At 40.4% G+C, this 23,117-nt stretch overlaps 1 protein-coding gene across 1 annotated transcript in view; it reads left to right on the top strand.

Moving 5' to 3' along the window:
- Window positions 1-23,117, top strand: part of spata16 (spermatogenesis associated 16) — a 47,507-nt gene that overhangs the window by 8,566 nt on the left and 15,824 nt on the right. Inside the window, exons 3-6 of the mRNA XM_033032239.1 lie at window positions 2,586-2,675; window positions 3,247-3,331; window positions 6,438-6,585; window positions 11,987-12,133. Coding sequence (XP_032888130.1) covers window positions 2,586-2,675; window positions 3,247-3,331; window positions 6,438-6,585; window positions 11,987-12,133 — 470 coding nt within the window. The remainder of the gene's footprint in view (window positions 1-2,585; window positions 2,676-3,246; window positions 3,332-6,437; window positions 6,586-11,986; window positions 12,134-23,117) is intronic.

Here is a 23,117-nt window from a genome sequence, read left to right as displayed (position 1 = left end):
ACTCGAGCATTATCTAATTGATTTTAATATTAAGTGGTGTTATAGCAAACCTATGATGTAATACCCTAAATGAGTCAATTTAGCAACCGCACAAAGTGGAGCAAAATTGTATGTAACGATAAAACATACCAGAAATGCACAACAGGATTATATTTCAAATGTCAAGTTGCAACTGCTGCTGTTGGCAGAAAACGTTGCTCATTTTTTTATTGTATTTGTATTGTATGTATGACTGCTTCAATTTCGTTCAGACTTCGGTCTGGATGACAATAAAAGGCTATCTAATCTAATCATTGGAAGTGCAATTCAGTGTTTGGTGTACAACGTTCATAAACCTTGATCATAAAAACTGAATGGTTGGACACCCTGGGAGGGTATTATTCAAATACCTGATAGCTGGAGAAAAGGTTTTAAATAGATTTTTAAAATATTTTATTACATCTGATAAAATTTGTTTTTTAATAATTTTTGCAGATTAGTTCAAATATTAACAATGTATCAGTAATTTTATTTTTGTTTATATCTACACTGTAGAATGATTGACCATAACTAAGAAGTGGTGATAAATTTTCTGTTGATTAATTTTTGAATCAGTTGAAAAATGCTTCTATAGCTTTTTAAATAAACATTTGAATTTGTTTAATCCATGGTGAGTTTGAATCCTGATTGTAATTGTTCAATGAGGATTTTTCTCAGTGAAAAGGATGCTTCATGTGATGGTAGAACAGGATTTAATTGAGCTTTTGATTCCCCGTGTTTAATGTTTCATTAATATGCTCCATCTTGTTCTTTCAATACTGTATGGAAAATGCAGCCTCTTTCTCTTCAAATAATTAATAATGATAATTAATTAAAAAACCCATGTTAAAATTTTGAGAAAAATTAGTAATGCTTAACCAGTTGGGCACCTCCATCAGATTGCGGAGAGAGAAACCTGACAGATGCATTTCAGGTTGGTTACTTTTCATCTGATCCTATGGTTATAAAACTGTTGAGTGATCAACCTGTAATGTAGAATCTTTCACCCTTCACAGGATGCTACTTAACCTGCTAAGTATTTCCTGTTTTATAATAGTGGACATGGTTTTTCCTGATTAATTGAATGTGAACTGATTTGAACAAATTCCTGGTATTAACCAAATTTAGTTTAAAAGAGGAACATTCCTGCTGGTACTTCGTAATTCGTCCTTGTGAGAAAGGAATTGCCTGCCAATGTTGGAATGAGCTCTCACAAGCAGTTTAAAATGTACTTTCCCATTTCAGAGTAGCTAAAACTACATATCTACCAAATTCCAGTAATAATGGTATGTTACATGTAAATTAGCACTCCATTGTTATGAATCTGTACCATTTGAAGTTTCTTTGAAATTTCCCAGTAATCAGATTGTGTTTGTAAGCAGCAACTAGAGTAGGCTAAATCTAATTTGAACAAATAAAAGATATCCAGAAAGATTGATTTTAGTAGTGTGATGCTGGTCATCTCTGACCAGACAGACAGGAATAGTTCTTAAGACTTAAATTTCTTGGGGAAAGTAATCCTATTCAAATGCTATTACAATTTTCATGCTAACAAACTAAAAGGCATAATATTATTGTGTCAAGTAACTGTCTGAACCCATCTTGGGGCAGATGACCCTTACAATACAATACAATACCATTTATTTGTCATTTGAACCTCACATGAAGTTCAAACGAAATTTGGTTTCTGCAGTCATAAAACAAGAAAAGAACCAAGACACACACCAACACAATTTACACAAACTTCCATCACAGTGAATCTCCTCCTCACTGTGATGGAAGGCAAAGTCTTGTCTCTCCTCTGCTCTCCATTCTTCTCCGGATGTCAAAGTCAAAATCAAAGCCCCCGGCGGGCGCTAGCAAGTCCCGCAGCCATTTAAAGCCGCACCAGGCGATGTAAGGCCCTGCCCCGGGTCCCGATACCGGGGCCCCCGGCAGGCGCTTGCAAGTCCCGCGGCCGTTTAAGCTGCACGGGGTGATGTAAGGCCCCGCTCCAGGTCACCTTCAACCCCGCAATTCGGGCGGGAGAAGTTACCGTTGCTGGTGCTCCGCAAAGCAGTCTCCCACCGGGGACCCGCGAGCTCCCGGAGTCACCATCCACCGGAGTCGGGTCACAGCAGCGCGCCACCACAGCTCTTCACGCTCCGAAGCCGGCCAGCTCCACGATGGTAGGTCTGCAGCTCCGCCGGCTCCGTGACTTGAGCCCCCAGGTCGTTCCGGTTGGAGGCCGCTCCACGGTGCTAGGCCCCAACGACAACAGAGACCCGACAGGGAAAAGGTTGGGTCCCCGTACAGGGAAGAGATTTAAACATTTCCCTCACCCACCCCCTCGCCCCCCACACCTACACAGTTAAAAACCCACTACAAACTATACCCTCAACGGGACAACAACAAAAAAAGACAGACAGACTACAGAGGCCGTTGCCCAGGCATGTTCATAGAGGCCTTGGGCACATTGATGAATTTTTAAAAACTCACTTTACTTTTTCTGTAAATTTAATTAACTTCCTAAAATTCACAAATAGTTTATTGGTCAAGCTAATTTACAATTCTCTGGCATTTCTAAGGAGCATTTTACTGAATCCAATTAACTTTCGAAATCATCTTCGTCAAGCCACAGTCTTCCGTTGTTTGGAGCGATATGCTGAAGCTGCAAGGTAAATGAGATTTATGAAATGTAAAATAATGGTGGGTTTAGGTGGTGGGTTCTTGAAAGTGGAATTTATGATAAGCATTTTTTTTTCTGCTGGTCAGAAATAACAATAACAAGGTTAATTTGTCAGCGTTGCATTTAGTATTGGATTCTTTTAATGCTATTTACATTTTCAGCTGGCTTGCATTTGAGGTGAGTACATGTTCAACATTTTAAGAATTGGTATGATGTCACCAAGGAATTTAAGAGCACATTTCTATAAATGAAGGTGTCTTTAATTACATGTTACATTCAATCAATTGTAATTCACATATGCATTAAAAATGTGCATAACGTTTTGTGATTCTGGGGGTGGGGGGGGGGGGTGGGGGGGGTTGAATGAACTATTTTAGAAACTTTAATTGTATTTTTTGTGAGTTGTGAAAGTGTATCCTGTAGATGGTACAAACAGCTGCCACTGCATGATAGTGATGATGTGAGTCAATGGGTGTGAACGGGCTGCCATCAAGTGGCTGCTGTGTATTGCAAGTTTGAGTACTATGTAAAATATTTTATGTATTCTGTTTGGCCATTAGAAGTGCTATGATTGCTGATTACATTTATTGGCTGCACGGAGCAAAGGAACAGAACATCAGCAAACATGTCAAGCTATATTGGCAGGTGAGGAGAAGTAAGTGAAAGAGGAATGGCCCAAATCATTGTTGGAATACAGGCTTGATGTTGCAAAACTCAGACACAATGTCAAAAATGTTACCTCATACAGTTGAGATTTTTGCAAGCTCCCCAAAACAACTCTTTGATATTCGAAGAATAAGGTATTGACCATCACTTCAAAATATATATGTTATAATAAATTGGAGTACTGGTGGGTGTGGAAGGAAATGAAACTGACTGGGCTTGAACAAAGCATTTGGCAGGAAGTGAAGCAAAGGCACAGGGCTGTCAACTTGAAAATTAACAATCTAAAGAGCAAAGAAGTGATTGAGAGCACAAAACAGTGTGTTGCTCAAAGTGCAGATAGAAAGATGTGGATACATTTAAAGACTGAATGTATAGATATAATAATAAACTGTGCCCAATCTTATGCTAAAGAAAATGTCTCATTTGACTATGCATAAATGTCCACAAAATATAGGATAAAAGCACATTTTCCTTGTATTACACAAGTTCCAGGATTGTTTCTTGGTATCATAAACTGAACTGGAGTAACCATGTCCACAATGAGGCTACAAGAGCAGGTCAGATGCTAGGAATTCCATGGAGACTAACTAGACTCCCAAAGCCTGCAAACCATCTAGTCAGGAGTGTGATGAAATACTATATATACACACACACACACACACACACACACACACACACACACACACACACACACACACACACCCCCATGCTAATAACATGATCCTATCTCGTTTTGGCATAAAACAAAAGCATGGTGTCATTATAAGATTTTTATTCGAACGGATTATATTTATGTTAGGACTAAGTTGTTTAGAATGTCTTCAGAGCATTGGAGCTTAGATTGAGAATTGAGCAAGAAATGGACTATCACTGAAAAAGCTCTTTCTTCATCTGCCATGAAATAAAAGCTACCAATGAAGCAACACTTTAGCAAATGGACAGTTGTAACAATTTTTAACTCTATTCCTTCAGAACAAAAATCGTCTGAATATAATTTTCATTTTGTATAATATACCACCGGGTGATGCTGTCAGCGATGGCAACCTCGCCAACGGACTTTTTGTCTTTTTTGTTATTTTCAGTGTGTTTTAAAAAGTATGTGTTAATGTTCTCTCGTTTGTTTTATGTGGGGGAGGGGATTGAAGGAAACTTTGTTTTCAATCTCTTACCATGCCGGAGATGCGATTGTTTTCCAGATCGTATCTCCGGTCGCTCTGCGGCCTAACATCATGGAGCTGGAGGCCTTGCTCGAGACTGACTTTGAGCCCCCCATGCGGGGCCGTGGACTTACCATTGGAGCCTGCGATCCCTTGCCTGGGATCAACGCTCCAACAGCGGACTGCGGACTCCTCCAAGCTTGCAGTCTTGGGTAGAGACTGATGTCGGGAAGCTTCAAAGTCGCAGGAGGTTTGACTAGCTCCGACCTGGGGTCCGATCGCCCGGCACAGGGAGCTGAGATCACCCCGATGCGGGAGCTTGATCGCCCCGATGCGAGGGGCCGACCGCCGGCTACGGGAGCCAAGATTGTCCCGTCAATAGAAGGCTCGAGGCACCCGACTGCAGGAGAACAAAGAAGGGAAGAGATTGAACTTTTTGCCTTCCATCACAGTGAGGAATGTGGGGAGTCAGTGTGGTGGATGTTTATGTTTAAATGTATTCTGTGTGTTATGTTGCTTTTTATTGGTGTGACTGTATGGCAAATCAAATTCCTCGTATGTTGCAAAGCATACTTGACTAATAAAATATGATTATGATATTTAGGCATAAAGAAATAGAGAATCTTTCCATAAGCAAATTTTTTTTGTGAACAATATTTTACGGGACTTTGTTCATGTTAAATTCTTATAACTTTCATTCTTACCAATTTTTTGCAATGAACTAATAAATAAAGAAAAAAAAACATTTCAGAGTTGTTAGAAAGTCTGATATTTTCACTTGGGCCAGAAGGGAATAAATATGAGACATATGAGACAAAATGATTTGGACAATGCAGGAGTCAATTAGACAGGTCAGGATTAAGAGCTTGCACCTAAATGATAATGCATGTCTATTGTAGAAATTAGATTAAAAATCTGTCTCAATATATTTATACAATGTCCGTAATGAAGAAAGTATCACAATATACTTTAGAGATAAGGAGAATTACTGTAAAAAGAAAAATAAGGCGTAGATATGATGTGCGTCAGAGACAGTTTAAATGTCATATGGCTAGAAATTGGAATTCAGTTGTTGCATTTGCCCCAATTGGGTGAACCATAAATAACACAGTGTTGAAAATTGATAAGATTATCACAGTGACTTTCACCCAGAAAAAGTAATTTTGGTAATTTGGTGGTAATTTTGTACCTGTGGTAATTTTTTACCTGCCTGATTCCCAATAGCTGTTAGTTGCAGAGATTGTAGCTGCTTGTTTTTGCCATGTTGACCATTGGAAATAGAGATCCTTGTGTTCCTGGGCATCCCTGTATGAGATTTTATGGCACAATCCATACCTGTGAAATCTTCATGTGAAATCCAAGGTGCAGGCTGTCAAGCACCATGACCTCACAGCACCTTGCATTAAAGTGCATAATATTGAAAAGGTGTGATTTTTGATAGTAACCTTTTAGTATAAAAGTATAAATTAATGTTAGGGCAATAAAATCAATCTGGACGAGGTTATATGTATGACATTGACAATAGACAATGTGCAGGAGTAGGCCATTCGGCCCTTCAAGCCAGCACCGCCATTCGATGTGATCATGGCTGATCATCTCCAATCAGTACCCCGTTCCTGCCTTCTCCCCATATCCTCTGGCTCCACTATCTTTAAAAACCCTATCTAGCATCCCAATGTCTGCTTAATTTTTCATCTTGCAGCTCATTTGCAGTGAGGAAATGCTATTGTTTAACTCTAATATAAACTGCAGATAAAAGCTGGCACCATTAACGACAGGTTTCTGTCTCCAAACACAAAAAGGCATATTGCCCACTGGGCAATGTCTCATGGTGGTGATAGTGTACCGATGCAATATTGTACAGATGCAAGTTGTTGATGTGCATAATGACTTTTCTTTTACATGTTCATACTTCTTTATGAAACTAGGCCATGTTGGAAGAGGGTATCACACAAGCTGAAACATTTTCAGTTATGTACACACCATTTGCAGTGAATCCAACTACGGCACAAATAGAAAAAATAAAAGAAGTTTTCAGGAATAAACATCCTTCTTATGCCAACTACCTTTATGCAGGTAATGAAATGATACTGCTTAATGTTTAATTCTATGGCCTTTAGATGACATGTTGTGGAAATTTGACCTAGGTTTGGCAAAGTGGGCAGGTATTATATCAGTTATTTATATACAGGCGCTGTGCATAACAAGAAAATGATCAAATGTCATCTGTGCCAACTTCTGACATATTTCTATTTCTTGCATTTATTTATGAACATTTGTTGATATTTCCCATTATATCATCGTCATAAAATGGGATTGGACAAATAAAGAATATTGTACAAAATTCTAATGTGCTAGGGTGGCACAGTGGCATGGCGATATAGTTTCTGCCTTACAGCGTCAGAGACCCGGGTTCGATCCTGATTACGGGTGCTGTCTGTACAGAGTTTGTACGTTCTCTCTGTGACTGGGTACTCCGGTTCCTCCTACACTCCGAAGACATACAGGTTTGAAGGTTAATAGGCTTTGATAAAATTGTAAATTGTCCCCAGTGTGTAGGATAGTGTTAGTGTATGAGGTGATTGCTGGTCTGCACGGACTCGGTGGGCCGGAGGGTCTGTTTGTTTCCGCATTATATGTGTAAAGTCTGAAGTGTTGTTTTTAACTATTGGGTAATTATTATTGTTTCATACAGCTGTTAGATTCTATTAGATTGAAAATTAAGCATAATCGAAAGAGAGTGAATTTATATTTTGTAGGTGTAAAAGTCCTATATATTTAAAAATGCAATGAATGCTTTGATAGGCAAATAGTGAGTACTTTATGAAATCTGTCATGCCTGTGTGTTGATAGAAGCCAGTAGTTTGTTAGCACTATAGTCGCTCTGCTTCTTTGTTCATGCAAAATTATTCATAACAATTTGAGTTTTCAACCACTTTTTAAATGTTAGGATGAAAAAGTTTAGCAGTTAACAATTGCTCTGTTCTCTGCTGATGCAAGGAAAGAGAGAACAATTTAACAGTAACAACATAGAAATAATATGGGATTTTGGTAATTATGATAATTTCAGTAACCATTTCACTTACATATTTGATGAACAATATTTATTTTCTAATGACTATTATGTTACCATTGTGGTCAAGAATATGCATGATACCCAAGCAGAATGAGGTGCTGCCCCTCCAGTTTGAGTGATGCCTTAATCTTTGGCAATGGAGGAGACCCAGGACAGAAAGATCGATATGAGAGTGGGAAAGGGAGTTGAATGGTTAGCAATTGAGGGATCAAGCAGGCAATTGAGGGATCCAGCAGGCCCGAATGCAAGTATGCATTTACTGACTTGAAAATATACTGAAGGGAAATACAGAATGTGCAAAAAATGCAGGCCTCGTCTGTAAATTGGTTTAGACCTTCGGCAACTAAGCCTAAAACTTGTCTGAGTTACTAAAAATACATTCGTTTGCAGTTATTTCAAGTTGATGTTCATTCAACTGATTTCTGTTAATTCCATTGGAGAAGGGTTCAATTAACACAACCTGTGGAGGACCAGCAAGACACTGGCAGCAAGTTTCTCATCAAACAACAGATGGTGGAGAGTCTTGTGACCACCATAGTTATGAAATATTACAACTGCAAAATTCAAGGGAATTATTTTCCAAGAAATGTGCCAAGGAGAATTTGTGTATTCAGTGATTTTGTAATTGTACAGGATTTTATTTGCCTTCTGTTTAATGCGAAAAAAAACCCGATTAGACTTCAGGCCAAGTCGTGTACATATATCGCCTTTCATCTAAGGAAAGATCTAAAAAGTGCAGAGCTGTGAGATGCAGTGAGATCTAAGTGCCCCCGGTACATAATTTGCAAAATGTTGGTACACTGGTACAGTCAGTAAGCGGGAAAGTTAACAAATTTGGCATTTATCATCATGGAAAATAAATTTAAAAGGGAGGTCGTGAACATGGGGATAATGGTGAACCACATCTGAAGTACTGCATACATTATTAGTCTCCTTACTTAAGGAATGATGTTGATGTGTTAGAAGCAGTTCAGTATGGTAAAGCTTATCTAATACCTGGAACAATATTATGAGGAAATATTAGACCAGGCTGGAATTTAGAAGTGAGAAACATGCAAGACATTCAAGAGTCTTGACAGGGTGGATGTGTAAAGAATGTTTTCTCCTGTGGATGAATTTAGAACACTGGGTAACTATTTAAAAATAAGAGATTGTCCATTTAGGATGTGAATGAGGCAATATTTTTTTTCTCTCAGTGGGTTATGAATCATTGGCTTGAGCGGCTAAGTGGCCTGCTTGTGACACCAATTCATATGTAATAATAATAATAATAATATCTTTTAGTGTCATTGCACATCAGTGCAACGAGATTTAGTATGCAGCTTCCAACCGATGTAAAAGAAAAGTAAAATAAATAAATAAGCTGTGTGACGTGACCATCTGAGGGAGACAGTCCAGGGGGGATAGGGGGCACTCAGCAGGGCCGGTTCAGAGCCGCTATAGCTCTGGGAATAAAGCTGTTTCTGAGTCTGGAGGTTCTGGCGTAGAAGGCCTTGTAACGTCTGCCGGAGGGAAGTAGTTCGAACAGTCCGTTACAAGGGTGTGAGGAGTCTTTATGGATGCTGACGGCCTTCCTGAGGTACCGTGTGTGGTAGATGCCCTCCAAGGCTGGTAGCGGTGTCCCAATAATCCTCTGCGTTCTGTGGACGACGCGCTGAAGAGCTCTCCTCTCCGCCTCCGTGCAGCTGAGATACCACACAGAGATGCCATACGTTAATATGCTCTCTGTGGTGCAGCGGTAGAACGTCAGCAGCTGTTGGGGCAGACCAGTCTTTTTTAATGTCCTCAGGAAGAACAGTTGTTGCTGTGCCTTCTTGACCGGTGCAGCAGTGTTGATGGACCATGTGAGGTCTTCTGAAATGTGAGTGCCCAGAAACTTAAAGCTGGACACTCTCTCCACACTTTCCCCGTAAATGGAGATTGGGGCGTATTCTCCATTATGGGACCTCCTGAAGTCAATAATCAACTCCTTGGTCTTGGTCTTAGTGACAAGTTGTTACGTGCGCACCAGTCCGCCAGGTTCTGCACCTCCGCTCTGTATTTTGTTTCATCACCGTTGGTGATCAGCCCAATCACTGTTGTGTCGTCTGCAAACTTCACGATGGTGTTGGTGTCGAATGCAGGAACACAGTTGTGAGTGAAGAGGGAGTAGAGCATGGAGCTTAGTACACAGCCCTGTGGTGTGCCGGTGCTCAGGGTGATAGTGGAGGACAGGTGCGGGCCCAGTCTGCGGTCGCTCCGTCAGAAAATTCAGGATCCAATCGCATATCGGCGAGCTGAGGCCTAGCTGGTGGAGTTTGGTGGTGAGCTTGGTGGGGATGGCCGTATTGAATGCAGAGCTATAGTCAAGAGTCAATAGTGAAGAGCATCCTTACGTTCCGTGCCCTGTCTGTCCAGGTGAGTCAGGACAGTGTGAAGAGCCAGAGAGATGGCATCCTCTGTTGATCTATTTGCCCTGTATGCAAATTGATGAGAGTCCAGTGAGGCAGGGATGCTGGATTTGATGTGGGAGAGGACCAGCCTTTCGAAGCACTTCATTGGGATTGGAGTTAGGGCAACTGGGCGGTAGTCGTTCAGGTTGGTGACTTTAGACTTTTGTTGGTACTTCCCTATCAAGATTAGTGTGCATAGCTTAGACACATCTGCATTATTTGTAAATTATCGTCATTTAATTCCAAGAAAATAATATTTTCATAACACAGATACCAAAGAGAAAATTGTGATATAGAACATAGAATAGTAAAACACAGGAACAGACCCATCAGCCCACAATGTCTGTGCAGAACACAATCTCATATGATATACTAATCGTATCTGCCTGCACAAGATCCATATCCCACAATTCCCTGCATATCCATGTGAATATCTAAAAGCCTCATAATTTCCACCGTCATATTTGCCTCTGCCACCGCCACCACCCCTGGCAGCGGGTTCCAAGCATCAATCATTCTATGTATACTAAGACTCACCCTACACATCATATCATATATCTATTAAAACTCTGTGTGTGGGTGTGTCATTTTGCATGTGAAACGTATCTCCTCGAAAACCAGACGCCGAAACGGGAAAATGTTTACATATTTCAGTAGAGATTTTCCTTGCGAGTTTCCTGACTTTTTAATTAAAATTGTTGACCAATCTGACCTTTTTTTTTAAAATCTGACCGCTGCCCAGCTGCTGACGTTACAATAACAGTGAACTTTTTACATCTTCTGGTGGAAAATTTCCTTATGATTTCCAAAATCCAATCCTCTATAAATTTGGTCGATTATTTCCCGAGATATTTACTAAAATTTATCACCAAATCGACATTAAAAAAAAAAAATTAAGGTTGCCCCAGCTGCTGACCTCACAATGCCTTTGCGCCTGGCCCAACTGCCTCGTGGCCCCGCCCGCTGACCTCACAATGCCTTTGCACCTGGCCCAACTGCCTCCTGGCCCTGCCCCCCCCCCCCCCCCAGCCTGCCAGGTTGTTGATTCCATTGTTTTTCATTGAATTTAATTGAATTATTTCTCACTTAACATCACTAATTCTTAACATTAACTTTTAATTTCAAAGACAGTTAAAAAAAAATGTTTTTGCTGTGTTCATTGACAGCTTAGATCAGACCCGCTGTGTGTGTGTGTGTTGGGGGGGCGGGGGGTCTACGCGAGTACGCACCTAAATTATGTATTTAACTCTGCTTTATGAATGTCAAAGGCTTCAAAGCGCACCAGAATTCTTGCAGTCCACAAGCATTTAGAACTCAATGTTGATAGGATGTATTTCTTTAAAAAACTCCCTTTCTATCTAATGGTGGGGATGGTTAAAGGACGAACAACTTGAAATAACCAGGTTCTGAACCTGCCTATTCAAATAGCTATTTTTCATTTTAAAGAGGGGACACTGTTTTGGTCAAGCTATACTGGTAACAAAATTAAAAGAATAAATGATGGAAACTGCTTTTCATATCTTGAAAAGTAGTCCTGGTTCAAATCTGTATTGCACAATATTATTTTATTTTTTAAATTGTATTATTATTTATTATTAAAAAAATAATATAAATATATTTGATAGACATTGTGCAATGGAATTGCATCTTATAATTATGGTACAAAAATGTTAATGTTATCGTCCATGTTAACTGACAAACATGTAGAAAGGTTTTTGAACTATGGTTGTTACCAAAAACGATATTTCAAAATAGACTCAAGGCCTAATGTACAAAGGAAAATGATGTGTTTGTAATGGGTACAGTTGCTTTTGAAAGTATTGTTTAGATTGCTGATAATGGTATTATTTATCCCAAGTTATTGCCTCCTTCACAAATGCAGGGCATCATTAATTTCAGTGAAGACCTATTTACAGATCTTGCACCGAGTAATACAATATTGAGATGTATGATAATATTATGTATGCAGATCCTGGCACAAATCATATCCTGCCACAGACAGTCGATTGGTCTGAAGCCTTTACACAACGCTACATGCTGTTACTTGGTTTCAAGAATCCAGAGGATGGAAACTTTTTGGAAAAGATCATAAATAGAAGGTCACCAACATTCACAGGTACAATAAGTTATCTTTGTAAATACTACATAAAAGTTGAGCAAGGATTTTTCTGATAATTGCAACTTTAACTGGTGATTGGATAAAGCACCAAAAAAACATGATTAGAGTGGATGTTTTTATTCATCTTTCATGGAGTTATGGCTTTTGACTGGAGAAGCCTAACCAAAGGTTAGTAGTTCCGGGCTTAATATTAGTTATATTCAAACTAAAGCCAAAGTACGATATATATAGAGGTGTGAATAATAACACATTTCATTGGGTTCGACAATAACATTGTTTAATTATTTTTTTAATTAAGTTATAGCCCCCACCATGAAAAAGTTTATTTGAAAAAACGTCTTAAAACGATCTTATCAAATTTTCCAAAGTGACCTTTGTATTCCTTATGTACTCGGAAACTCCAAGCTTTTAGCTACTGCAAATACTCAATATATTTTATCACATACTAAATCACTCATTAACAGCTATTGCACTTTTCTTTTCTAACCTACTTGGTAAGAATAATGCACATCTCATCTGTGCTTGGGTTCAGAATTAATCTGATAAATTTACTTGCAGAAATGAAACAATAGCCATTCAATTGGAACTACGGAAAGTTATATACAATGTCAGCAGTTAATTGTTGACAATCCTTCTAACAACAATCTACAACATATTCAAACCATAATTTCTGGTAGAATGGGGGTAGTAGATCGGTTGTAGAGTACTTGGGGAATACAACATCACTGGCATGACACAGAAACCATATTAATTATCAGGAATCAAACCAATTTCAGAACAAACTCTCACCCAATCCCGCTGAGAATGACAAGGTAGGCAGAAAAAATAACGGTTTTCAATACTATGTGGTGAAAAGTGAAAAGTTATTGCGGTTGAACTGATGGTGTAGGTTGTAGGAATAATTTCTGCACGCCGTTGTGGATATAACTTCCTGCATAGTGCCTATTTGGCATATCATGTATTTGCACTTTTAGCATGAAACATACACTGTAACAATGGTGTTGCAGTGGTTGAGTTGATGCCTTACTGCGCCAGGGACCCGTGTTCAATTGTGACTAAGGGTGCTATCTGTACAGAATTTGTCCATTCTCCCCGTGATCACGTGGGTTTCCCCCGAGTGCTCCAGTTTCCACGCTCCAAATAAGTACAGATCTGTACGTTAATTAGCTTCGATAAATTTGTAAATTGTCCCTAGTGTATAGGATAATGCTAATGTACGGGGATCGCTGGTTGGTGCAGATTCGGTGAGCCGAAGGTTGTATCTCTAAACTGAACTAAATTGATGGGCCTAGTAGCATGTGTGATTGATGCAGAATGGGCAGATCATGGTGGCAACTAGTAGGTCATGAGAAACTGACACCTGCACTGCCAAATGGTGTGCTATGATCTGGCTTACAATTGTAGATTGTTACAAATTTGTGTTAGACCTCTTAGCACTTATGCAAATAGTAAGGTCTTCAGGAAGAGTTATGAACTGAGGTTTGGCTTCTATTCTCAGCAATTATTTTCAACCGTATCCTTTGAGGGTCTGATGTGGGTGCATTGGTGGCCCTCCCTCTTGCCATTAAGATTGGGGAAGAGTGTCCACAGACGAGGGAAATCTGCCAAATGAAGGAGGAGGAGAAGGGGATAAAGGAAGTCAGCAAGAGGTCTTAGCCATAACATGCACTCAGAGAGCAGATCCATTACGAGTTGTTCATTTAAATATAATCTAGAGTGATAATCTCTTTACAACTTCTCATAAATTTCTTCAATTCTGGGTCTTTCCAGAATTGTGCTGGGCTTGTGAGAACAATAGGAAAGTTATGGACACTATCTGCTTGAGAAGAGAATCCACATGTTTCTCCTTCACCAGAGAACAGCAGTAGGCAGTGCAAATTCAGGTGTGCCTAAGATTATATACTTCCTATAGGTGCACATGGTGTTGATTTATTTACATTGTTTTAAATGCTCCATATAAAGATCTACAAATGTACAGCCATCCCATCGTGTTTTACTCCCTCATTTTACAGCTTTTCCTGGACCTTGTCCTCCGTGGTCTCTGCTCTGCAGCTTAATGAATCTGTGGCAACTGTTTCAATGGTGATCAGTACTTTGTCCTGCTAACCATTGTGCTGTTGCAGACCTTGACTAGCATTCATGTTAGAGTCACACAACATGGAAACGGGGTCTGAAGGGTCTCGACCCGAAATGTCACCCATTCCTTCTCTCCAGAGATGCTGCCTGTCCCGCTGAGTTACACCAGTATTTTGTGCCTATCTTCGGTTTAAACCAGCATCTGCAGTTCCTTCCTACACATGGAAACCGACCCTTTGGACCAACATGTCCATGCCGATCAAGATGCCCCATCTACGCTGGTTCAACCTGCCTGTGTTTGGCCAATATCCCTCAAAACCTTTCTAATCAATATACCTGTACAAATGTATTTTAAATATTGTTACAATGCCTACCACCTCTGGCAGTTCCACCACCCTCTTTGAGGGAAAAGGTTGGCCTATTAAATTGTTATATTCCCCGTCACCTTGTTTAGCCATTTCTCCTCAAGTTAATCCCTTTGCGAAATCCTCCCTCAACACCTTGAGAATACCTTTGTGGGAAGAAGATTTCTTTCCCATACACTTCATCATAAAAAGGCCTCCAGTACAGTATTTGAAAACAGGGGTTGCACATTTTGCTGTGATCAACCATGGCATTCAATAAGTTTCCAAAACCTGTAGAATTACATTCACCATTAGTTGTGGCCATAAAGAAGCTCACAGGCATGACTTTTATAATATAACCAGTTCTGGTCTTTGAAGAAATTGGACCTTGTGGATGTGCATTAAGGGAATAAAGCATCAGGGGGAAACAGTTATTTGCAGATCATAATCCGAGCTCATATTTTCAATCACTGCAGTTTACTTCACTTTTGCTTTGAACCTCATATGATGATTGAATTCAAAAGAGCTAAAGAAAAAATCAGAACATGGACATAGATAATGTAATAGCTATTGTCTACGGATTGTTGCCTGACTTTACAGATGGTATTTGACAATGACATGATTACTTGAGGACGAAATATTGAAACAGAAAAAAAAGTTGGAAGACAGAGTAAATGGGTAAAGATGTCCACCTTACTTTGGTTCTGTGGTATGCCATGAACTTAAGTGCCATTGGGGAGAGAGGGATATATACGATAAAACAGATTACAAAGCGAGCCATCTCCCTCGAGTGAATACTAGTGAAGCATGCATTGATTAAGTACAGTTAATATAAAAGTTATTATCTCTGGAGTTTCCCAATTTTTTCCAATATTCTTAGACCCGCTAATTTTTCCTGTCATTATGTTACCCATCAACTTGAACACTCTGCCTCAAAATATTTTTCCGGAACATAGTGCAGAGTGGCATTGTGTTTTCTCATTGGTATGATCTGTAAGTTGATGACTCGTAATGCTGCTTCACCAATACCTTTCTTGATCTTCATTTTCCTCCATGTTGTCAGCACCTGATGAACCACAGTTACCACTATTTAAGCATATATTCAGTCCATCATTAATGATATTTTGCTTTTGACCACATAGGTTATACAATCTAGAATTCCCCCTCTCTCTCTCTCTCTCTCTCTCTCTCTCTCTCTCTCTCTCTCTCTCTCTCTCTCTCTCTCTCTCTCTCTCTCTCTGCCTTCTAAGCATGCAGGTACAGCAGGCGAATGGCATGTTGGCCTTCATAACAAGAGGAGTTGTGTATAGGAGCAAAGAGGTCCTACTGCAGTTGCATAGGGCCCTGGTGAGACCACACCAGGGCCTGTATTGTGTGCAGTTTTGGTCCCCTAATTTGAGGAAGGACATTCTCGCTATTGAGGAAGTGCAGCGTAGGTTTGCAAGGTTAATTCCCGGGATGGCGGGACTGTCATATGCTGAGAGAATGGAGCGGCTGGACTTGTGTACTCTGGAGTTTAGAAGGATGAGCGGGGATCTTATTGAAACTTATATAAGATTATTTAGGGTTTGGACACGCTAGAGGCAGGAAACATGTTCCTGATGTTGGGGTAGTCCAGAAACAGGGGCCACAGTTTAAGAATAAGGGGTAAGCCATTTAGAACGGAGACGAGGAAACACTTTTTCACACGAGTTGTGATTCTGTGGAATTCTCTGCCTCAGAGGGCGGTGGAGGCCAGTTCTCTGGATACTTTCAAGAGAGAGCTAGATAGGGATCTTAAAGATAATGGAGTCAGGGGATAGGAGGAGAAGGCAGGAATGGGGTACTGATTGTGGATGATCAGCCATGATCACATTGATTGGTGGTGCTGGCTCGAAGGGCCGAATGGCCTACTCCTGCACCTATTGTCTTCCTATTTATCTCCATTCAAAATCTTATTCAAAATCAACCGTTCTATTTCAGACTTCTTTCATCATCAGTTTGGCTGGGTCTCTATTTTTAGCAAAATGTGCTGCTGTGAGGCATGTTGGTACATTTTGCGACATTAAAGATACCATGTAAAGACCATATTGTCTATTGTTTATCTTGTCACTGTACAGATATTGCCTGGTGATTACATGTCCTTTTGTTATAAAAAAACTTAAGTATTTATCCAATAATCAACAATGTGAGGGTATAAAATATCATGCATCTTTTCACACTATGGTTCAACTTACTTTAATGAAATTGGGCTGTTATATTGCTGTTAATGTCCATGAATAACTTCCCACTGAATCATCGAACTGGTTACAAATGATTAAAATTAATGGTTTGTGGATCTGATTTTGTCCATCTGCAAAAACCAATGGTGAAGAGAGAATGAAAATGTTTGGAGCTAAATCTATCACAGCCATGCACGTTAACTGCTGCTGAGTACATAGGTCATTGGTGAATAACGATTTGTATTTAACTGTATTGCTGATTAAGAACCATGGTGAATGTGATGCTCTGTCAACACGATCTTTGAATTGTTCCAAAGGTCTGTACGGTGCAGAAGAATCTTATTTAAGGCAGCTGTAATTGGTCCCACTGTCTGATGAATTGGAGGTTGGGATTTTTAATATTTGGTCTCGACTAAGAATAGATATTTGAGCCAACGGTACAATTTTCCTACCACAAATTGTGGAAAAGTACAACACACAGATACATAAGTTGCCCATAGCAATCCATTTAATACCACATCCACTCTTCCTGTGCTATTTTCTGTATTTTAATTTGCCTTCATGCATTTATCCTCTTTGAAAACTACATTTGAATCTGTTCCACTATCCTACCTATTGAACCATCAGTTACTATTGCATTCATAAATTGTGCTTTACTTCACCACCCTTTGTCCAGATACGAAACCTGATTTTTAGCTCATAATTCTTCACTGTAGTGTAAGGACTTAATAATTTCCTATACGAACTGAGTTCTTTCCCCACTGCATCACTAACTTCTCAGCTTCCACTCTGCAATCTACTCTGAAAATAAACAACTCATTCAAACCTTTACTCAAATTAATTGTTTAAAATACAAATCATTACTATAGCAAAAGGTTGGAGAAAATTGTAACAATAACATGGACAGGTCAACTTCAGAATTGTTTCAGTAGTAATTAGAAGCATATTGAAATGTGCTAGTATTTTCTTGACTTAGTAATTTATGCTTCAGTTAAACAGTTTAATGTGTATTTAAATTCTGATTACATTACAGATTTTAATTATGGTAAATCCGGTATTGTGTTTTGATGAGTGATTGGAAGAATAGTTGTTTCCAGTTATACAGATAGGTGGTCTGAATAATTACAATTCAGAACATGTGTTTTCTTGTTTGCATTTTTCTCATTTTCTTATGTAATTTGGCCCATTTGAATCTTTCCCTGCTGTCGGATCAATCCCACTTCCCCACTTACTTTCCGATAGCCTATTCTCGCTATTATGCATCCTGTCCATCCTGATTTTCCCACCAGCCACCTATATTTAGAGTAATTGACGATAGCCGATTAACTAACAACCAGCAAATATTTAGAATGTAGGAGAAAACCAGGTCACCCAGGAAAACCAATATGGTCCTAGAGAGAGCATGCAAACTTCACATAGGCAGCATCAGAGCTTGGGTTTGAACCCAGATCATCCTGTAAAACCATTGTATCTTCAGGTGTGTATCTGTGCTGTCTGGTATCTACTTATACCATTTTTAACCGAGTTGGATAATTTCTGGGTCCCATTGTGATACAAGGTTGTTATTATATCTTTCCCACAGGCATTTCTCCAATCTTTTAGTAGGTTTGCAAAACTGTAATTTAAGAAACAAGAAACAAGACCAAATAAGAATCATATCTATTTTATTTTTCAAATAACATGGGTAACAACTATATATAAACCTTGCATCTCAATTTTCAGTTCTCTCCTTAAAATAAACTCCTTGGGATAACTTCCTTACATTTGGAAGAAAATGTTACCTAACCAAATTAAGGAAGCAACTGAAAGGATCCTGCCTTGCAATCCATCTGATTTTACTTCCTATTAACCATGAACATTTAGTCTGTTAAAAATCAAAATAGATGGTTAGTCTATTCCCACAACATTTTGTCATACAGTATGGAAACAGACACTTCGGCCCACCGGATCCATTTCAGCCATCGAGTACTCCTTTATACTAATTCAATTTCTCAGCATTCTATGCAATTTAAGTGCTTGCCCATTTACTTTAAAAATATTTTTTGAGTACTTACCACCACACTCAGGAAATGCATTCCAGAATGAAACTACCAATGCCTCCCTTCTTCTCCCTTTTTCCCCATTTCTCGTGCTTTCTTTAAATACCTGGTTAATTGGAAAATAATTATACTACTATGTAACATCTTAAACACAAATGTAAATTTAAAGTGTGTTAGGTTATTCATTGGAACAACATCTAGCAATCTGGAAAATCTATCAGTGTGGCACAACCACAATTGTAATTAATTTATTAACCAAGTATGTAAACATACATGGAATTTAGTTTGACAAGTCATACAAAAAAGCAACAAGATACATAACCACATAAATATTAAACATGGACTTAAACAGCCACCACACCGTTGTGTAAGAATCCCCAGGGCACACAGCATATGCGGAGACCCACAGCCATCAATTCAATGTCCGGGCCACACGCACGCTCCTTCACCGTGATGCGACCAGAGTTGTACCGACCGCTGTCACTCTCTCCTCAGTCCCTGTCCGCCCAAAAAATCAGAAAGCTGTCCACACTCGCACTAGACTCCGGGATGTCCTCATGGAGCCATGTCTCCGCAAAACACCGAGATCACTGCACTCACGGCACTCCCTGTGAGTCCTCACCAGTGCAGGCAGCACGTCCATCTAGTTTTTACAGCGACCTCACATTCCCCACAGTGATGGAAGGCAAATAATATAGAAACATGGAAACATAGAAAATAGGTGCAGGAAGAGGCCATTCGGCCCTTTGAGCCAGCACCGCCATTCATTGCGATCATAGCTGATCGTCCCCAATCAATAACCCATGCCTGCCTTCTCCCCATATCCCTCGTCTCCACTAGCCCCTAGAGCTCTATCTAACTCTCTCTTTAATCCATCCAGTGATTTGGCCTCCACTGCCCTCTGTGGCAGGGAATTCCACAAATTCACAACTCTCTCGGTGAAAAAGTTTTTTCTCACCTCAGTCTTAAATGGGCCTCCCCTTTATTCTAAGACTGTGGCCCCTGGTTCTGGACTCGCCCAACATTGGGAACATTTTTCCTGCATCTAGCTTGTCCAGTCCTTTTATAATTTTATATGTTTCTATAAGATCCACCCTCATCCTTCGAAACTCCAGTGAATACAAGCCTAGTCTTTTCAATCTTTCCTCATATGACAGTCCCGCCATCCCAGGGATCAATCTCGTGAACCTACGCTGCACGGCCTCAATTACAAGGATGTCCTTTCTCAAATTAGGAGACCAAAACTGTACGCAATACTCCAGATGTGGTCTTACCAGAGCCCTATACAACTGCAGAAGAACCTCTCTACTCCTATACTGAAATCCTCTTATTATGAAGGCCAACATTCCATTAGCTTTCATCACTGCCTGCTGTACCTGCATGCCAACTTTCAGTGACCGGTGTAACAGGACACCCAGGTCTCGCTGTACCTCCCCCTTACCAGCCTAACCCCCATTGAGATAATAATCTGTCCCCTTGTTTTTGCCACCAAAGTGAATAACCTCACATTTATCTATATTATACTGCATCTACCACGCATTTTCCCACTCACTCAACCTGTCCAGGTCACCCTGCAACCTCCTAACATCCTCTTCACAATTCACACTGCCACCCAGCTTTGTGTCATCCGCAAACTTGCTAGTGTTGCTCCTAATTCCCTCTTGCAAATCATTAATATATATATGGTAAACAGTTGCGGCTCCAGCACCGAGCCTTGCGGCACTCCACTCGCCACTGCCTGTCATTCTGAAAAGGACCCATTCACTCCTACTCTTTGCTTCCTGTCTGCCAACCAATTTTCTATCCACGTCAACACCCTACCCCCAATACCATGCGCTATAATTTTAGTCACCAGTCTCCCGTGCGGGACCTTATCAAAGGCCTTCTGAAAGTCTAGATGCACTACATCCACTGGCACCCCTTCATCCATTTTACTTGGCAATTCCTCAAAAAATTCCAGAAGATTAGTCAAGCATGATTTTCCTTTCATAAATCCATGCTGACTTGGACTAATCTTTTTACTGCTATCCAAATGCCCCATTATTACCTCTTTAATAATTGACTCCAGCATCTTTCCCACCACCAAAGTCAGGTTAACTGGTCTGTAATTCCCCATTTTCTCTCTCGCTCCTTTCTTGAAAAGTGGGATAACATTAGCTATCCTCCAATCCACAGGAACTGATCCTGAGTCTATAGAACATTGGAAAATGATCACCAATGCATCCACTATTTCTAGAGCCACCTCCCTGAGGACCCTGGGATGCAGTCCATCAGGCCCCGGGGATTTATCATCCTTCAGTCCCATTAGCTTACCCAATACTATTTCTCACCTAATGAAAATTTATTTCAGTTCCTCGCCCGCCTTAGATCCTCTGTCCTCCATTACATCTGGGAGATTGTTTGTGTCTTCCTTAGTGAAGACAGATCCGAAGTACCTGTTCAACTCTTCTGCCATTTCCTTGTTCCCCATAATAATTTCACCCGTGTCTGCCTTCAAGGGACCCACATTTGACTTTGCTACTCTTTTTCCCTTAACATTTTTCTAAAGAAGCTTTTACTGTCCTTCTTTATATTCCTGGCCAGCTTCCCTTCGTACTTCATCTTTTTATCTCGTATTGCCCATTTTATTTCCTTCTGGTGTCCTAGGAAAGTTTCCCGATCCTCTGGCTTCTGGCTACTCTTTGCTGTGTTATACAACTTTTCTTTTAGTTTTATTCTATCCCTAACTTCTCTTGTCAGCCACGGTTGCCTCCTACTCCCCTTAGAATCTTTCCTCATTTTTGGAATGAAATGATCCTGCGTCTTCTGGATTATGCCCAGAAATTCCTGCCATTGCTGTTCCACCATCATTCCTGCTAGTATCCCTTTCCAATCTACCTGGGCCAGCTCCTCTCTAAATGCCTTCATAATCCCCTTTGTTCAGCTGCATCACTGCCATTTCCGATTTAACCTTCTCCTTCTTAAATTGCAGATTAAAACTAATCATATTATGATCACTACCTCCAAGCAGTTCCTTTACCTCGAGTTCTCTTATCAAATTTGGTTCATTGGACAACACTAAATCCAGAATTGCCTTTTCTCAGGTTGGCTCCATTACAAGCTGCTCTAAGAATCCATCTCGGAGGCACTCTACAAACTCTCTTTCTTGGGGTCCTGAACCAACCTGATTTTCCCAGTCTACCTGCATATTGAAATCGCCCATCACCACAGTGGCATTACCTTTGTCACATGCCAGTGTTAACTCCTGCTGCAAATTACACCCTACATCCAGGCTACTATTTGGGGATCTGTAGACAACACCAATTAGTATCTTCTTGCCTTTGTAATTCCTCAATCCACAGTGACTCTACCTTGTCAGTCCCTATGTCTTCCCTCGCAAGGGACTGAATTCCATTCCTCACCAGAAGAGCTACCCCCCTCCTCTGCCCACCTGCCTGTCCTTTCTATAGGATGTATAAGCCTGAATATTAAATTCCTGACCCGATCCCCCTGCAGCCACGTCTCGGTAATCCCCACAATGTCATATCTACCAACCTCTATCTGAGCCTCAAGCTCATCTCCTTTACTTCTTATACTTTGCGCATTCAAATACACTACTTTTAATTCCTTACGCATCTCACCAATCACAGTGATCCCTAATCCACTTGGCCATACTCTCCTATCCCTTTGTGAGCTTTCTTTCCCGTTAATTCTGGGGTCATTAACTATCCCTTTACTTCCTTTCCCTTTAACTCTGTCCTTGACTATCCCATTTGACATCCCCCCCTCCCCCTTATTTAGTTTAAAGCCACCTGTGTCACAGTGACAAACCTGTCTGCCAGAATGCCGGTCCCCCACCTGTTAACTTAAATAACTTATACCTTCTTTCCTCTTCTTCCGTGGTCGGGGCAATCGAAACTTCCAAGCTCCCGCATCGGGACAATTGAAGAACCAGTGTGGGGGGTTCGAAGCTCCTGCGGTTGGAGCCGCCGCAGTCGATCCCTAACTAAGGGACCGCCAGGTCCACGATGTTAAATCCGCAGTGCAGACGGAGATATGATGAAAAAGTAGCATCTCCGTCGAGGAAAGAGATAAAAAAGCCCCCCCCCCCCCCCCCCCAACTCCCACATAATACAAAACTAAAGGTACACTAAAACATACAAGTAAACACAGACCAAAACAGCAAAAGAAGAAAAAGACGAGACGGGCTGTTAGCACGGCTGCCATGTACAGCGTCACCTGGAGTGGATCCTGCGGGTGGTGCACATTGTAGTTTTACTGTAATTGAAAAAGCATGTTCTCTGCATCTTTGATTTTTCCAATGATTTCATCGATAAATTGG

The sequence above is a fragment of the Amblyraja radiata genome, chromosome 13 (genome assembly GCF_010909765.2).
Source record: "Amblyraja radiata isolate CabotCenter1 chromosome 13, sAmbRad1.1.pri, whole genome shotgun sequence".
NCBI classification, from domain to species: domain Eukaryota; kingdom Metazoa; phylum Chordata; class Chondrichthyes; order Rajiformes; family Rajidae; genus Amblyraja; species Amblyraja radiata.
This window is presented reverse-complemented; position numbering and strand designations above follow the sequence as displayed.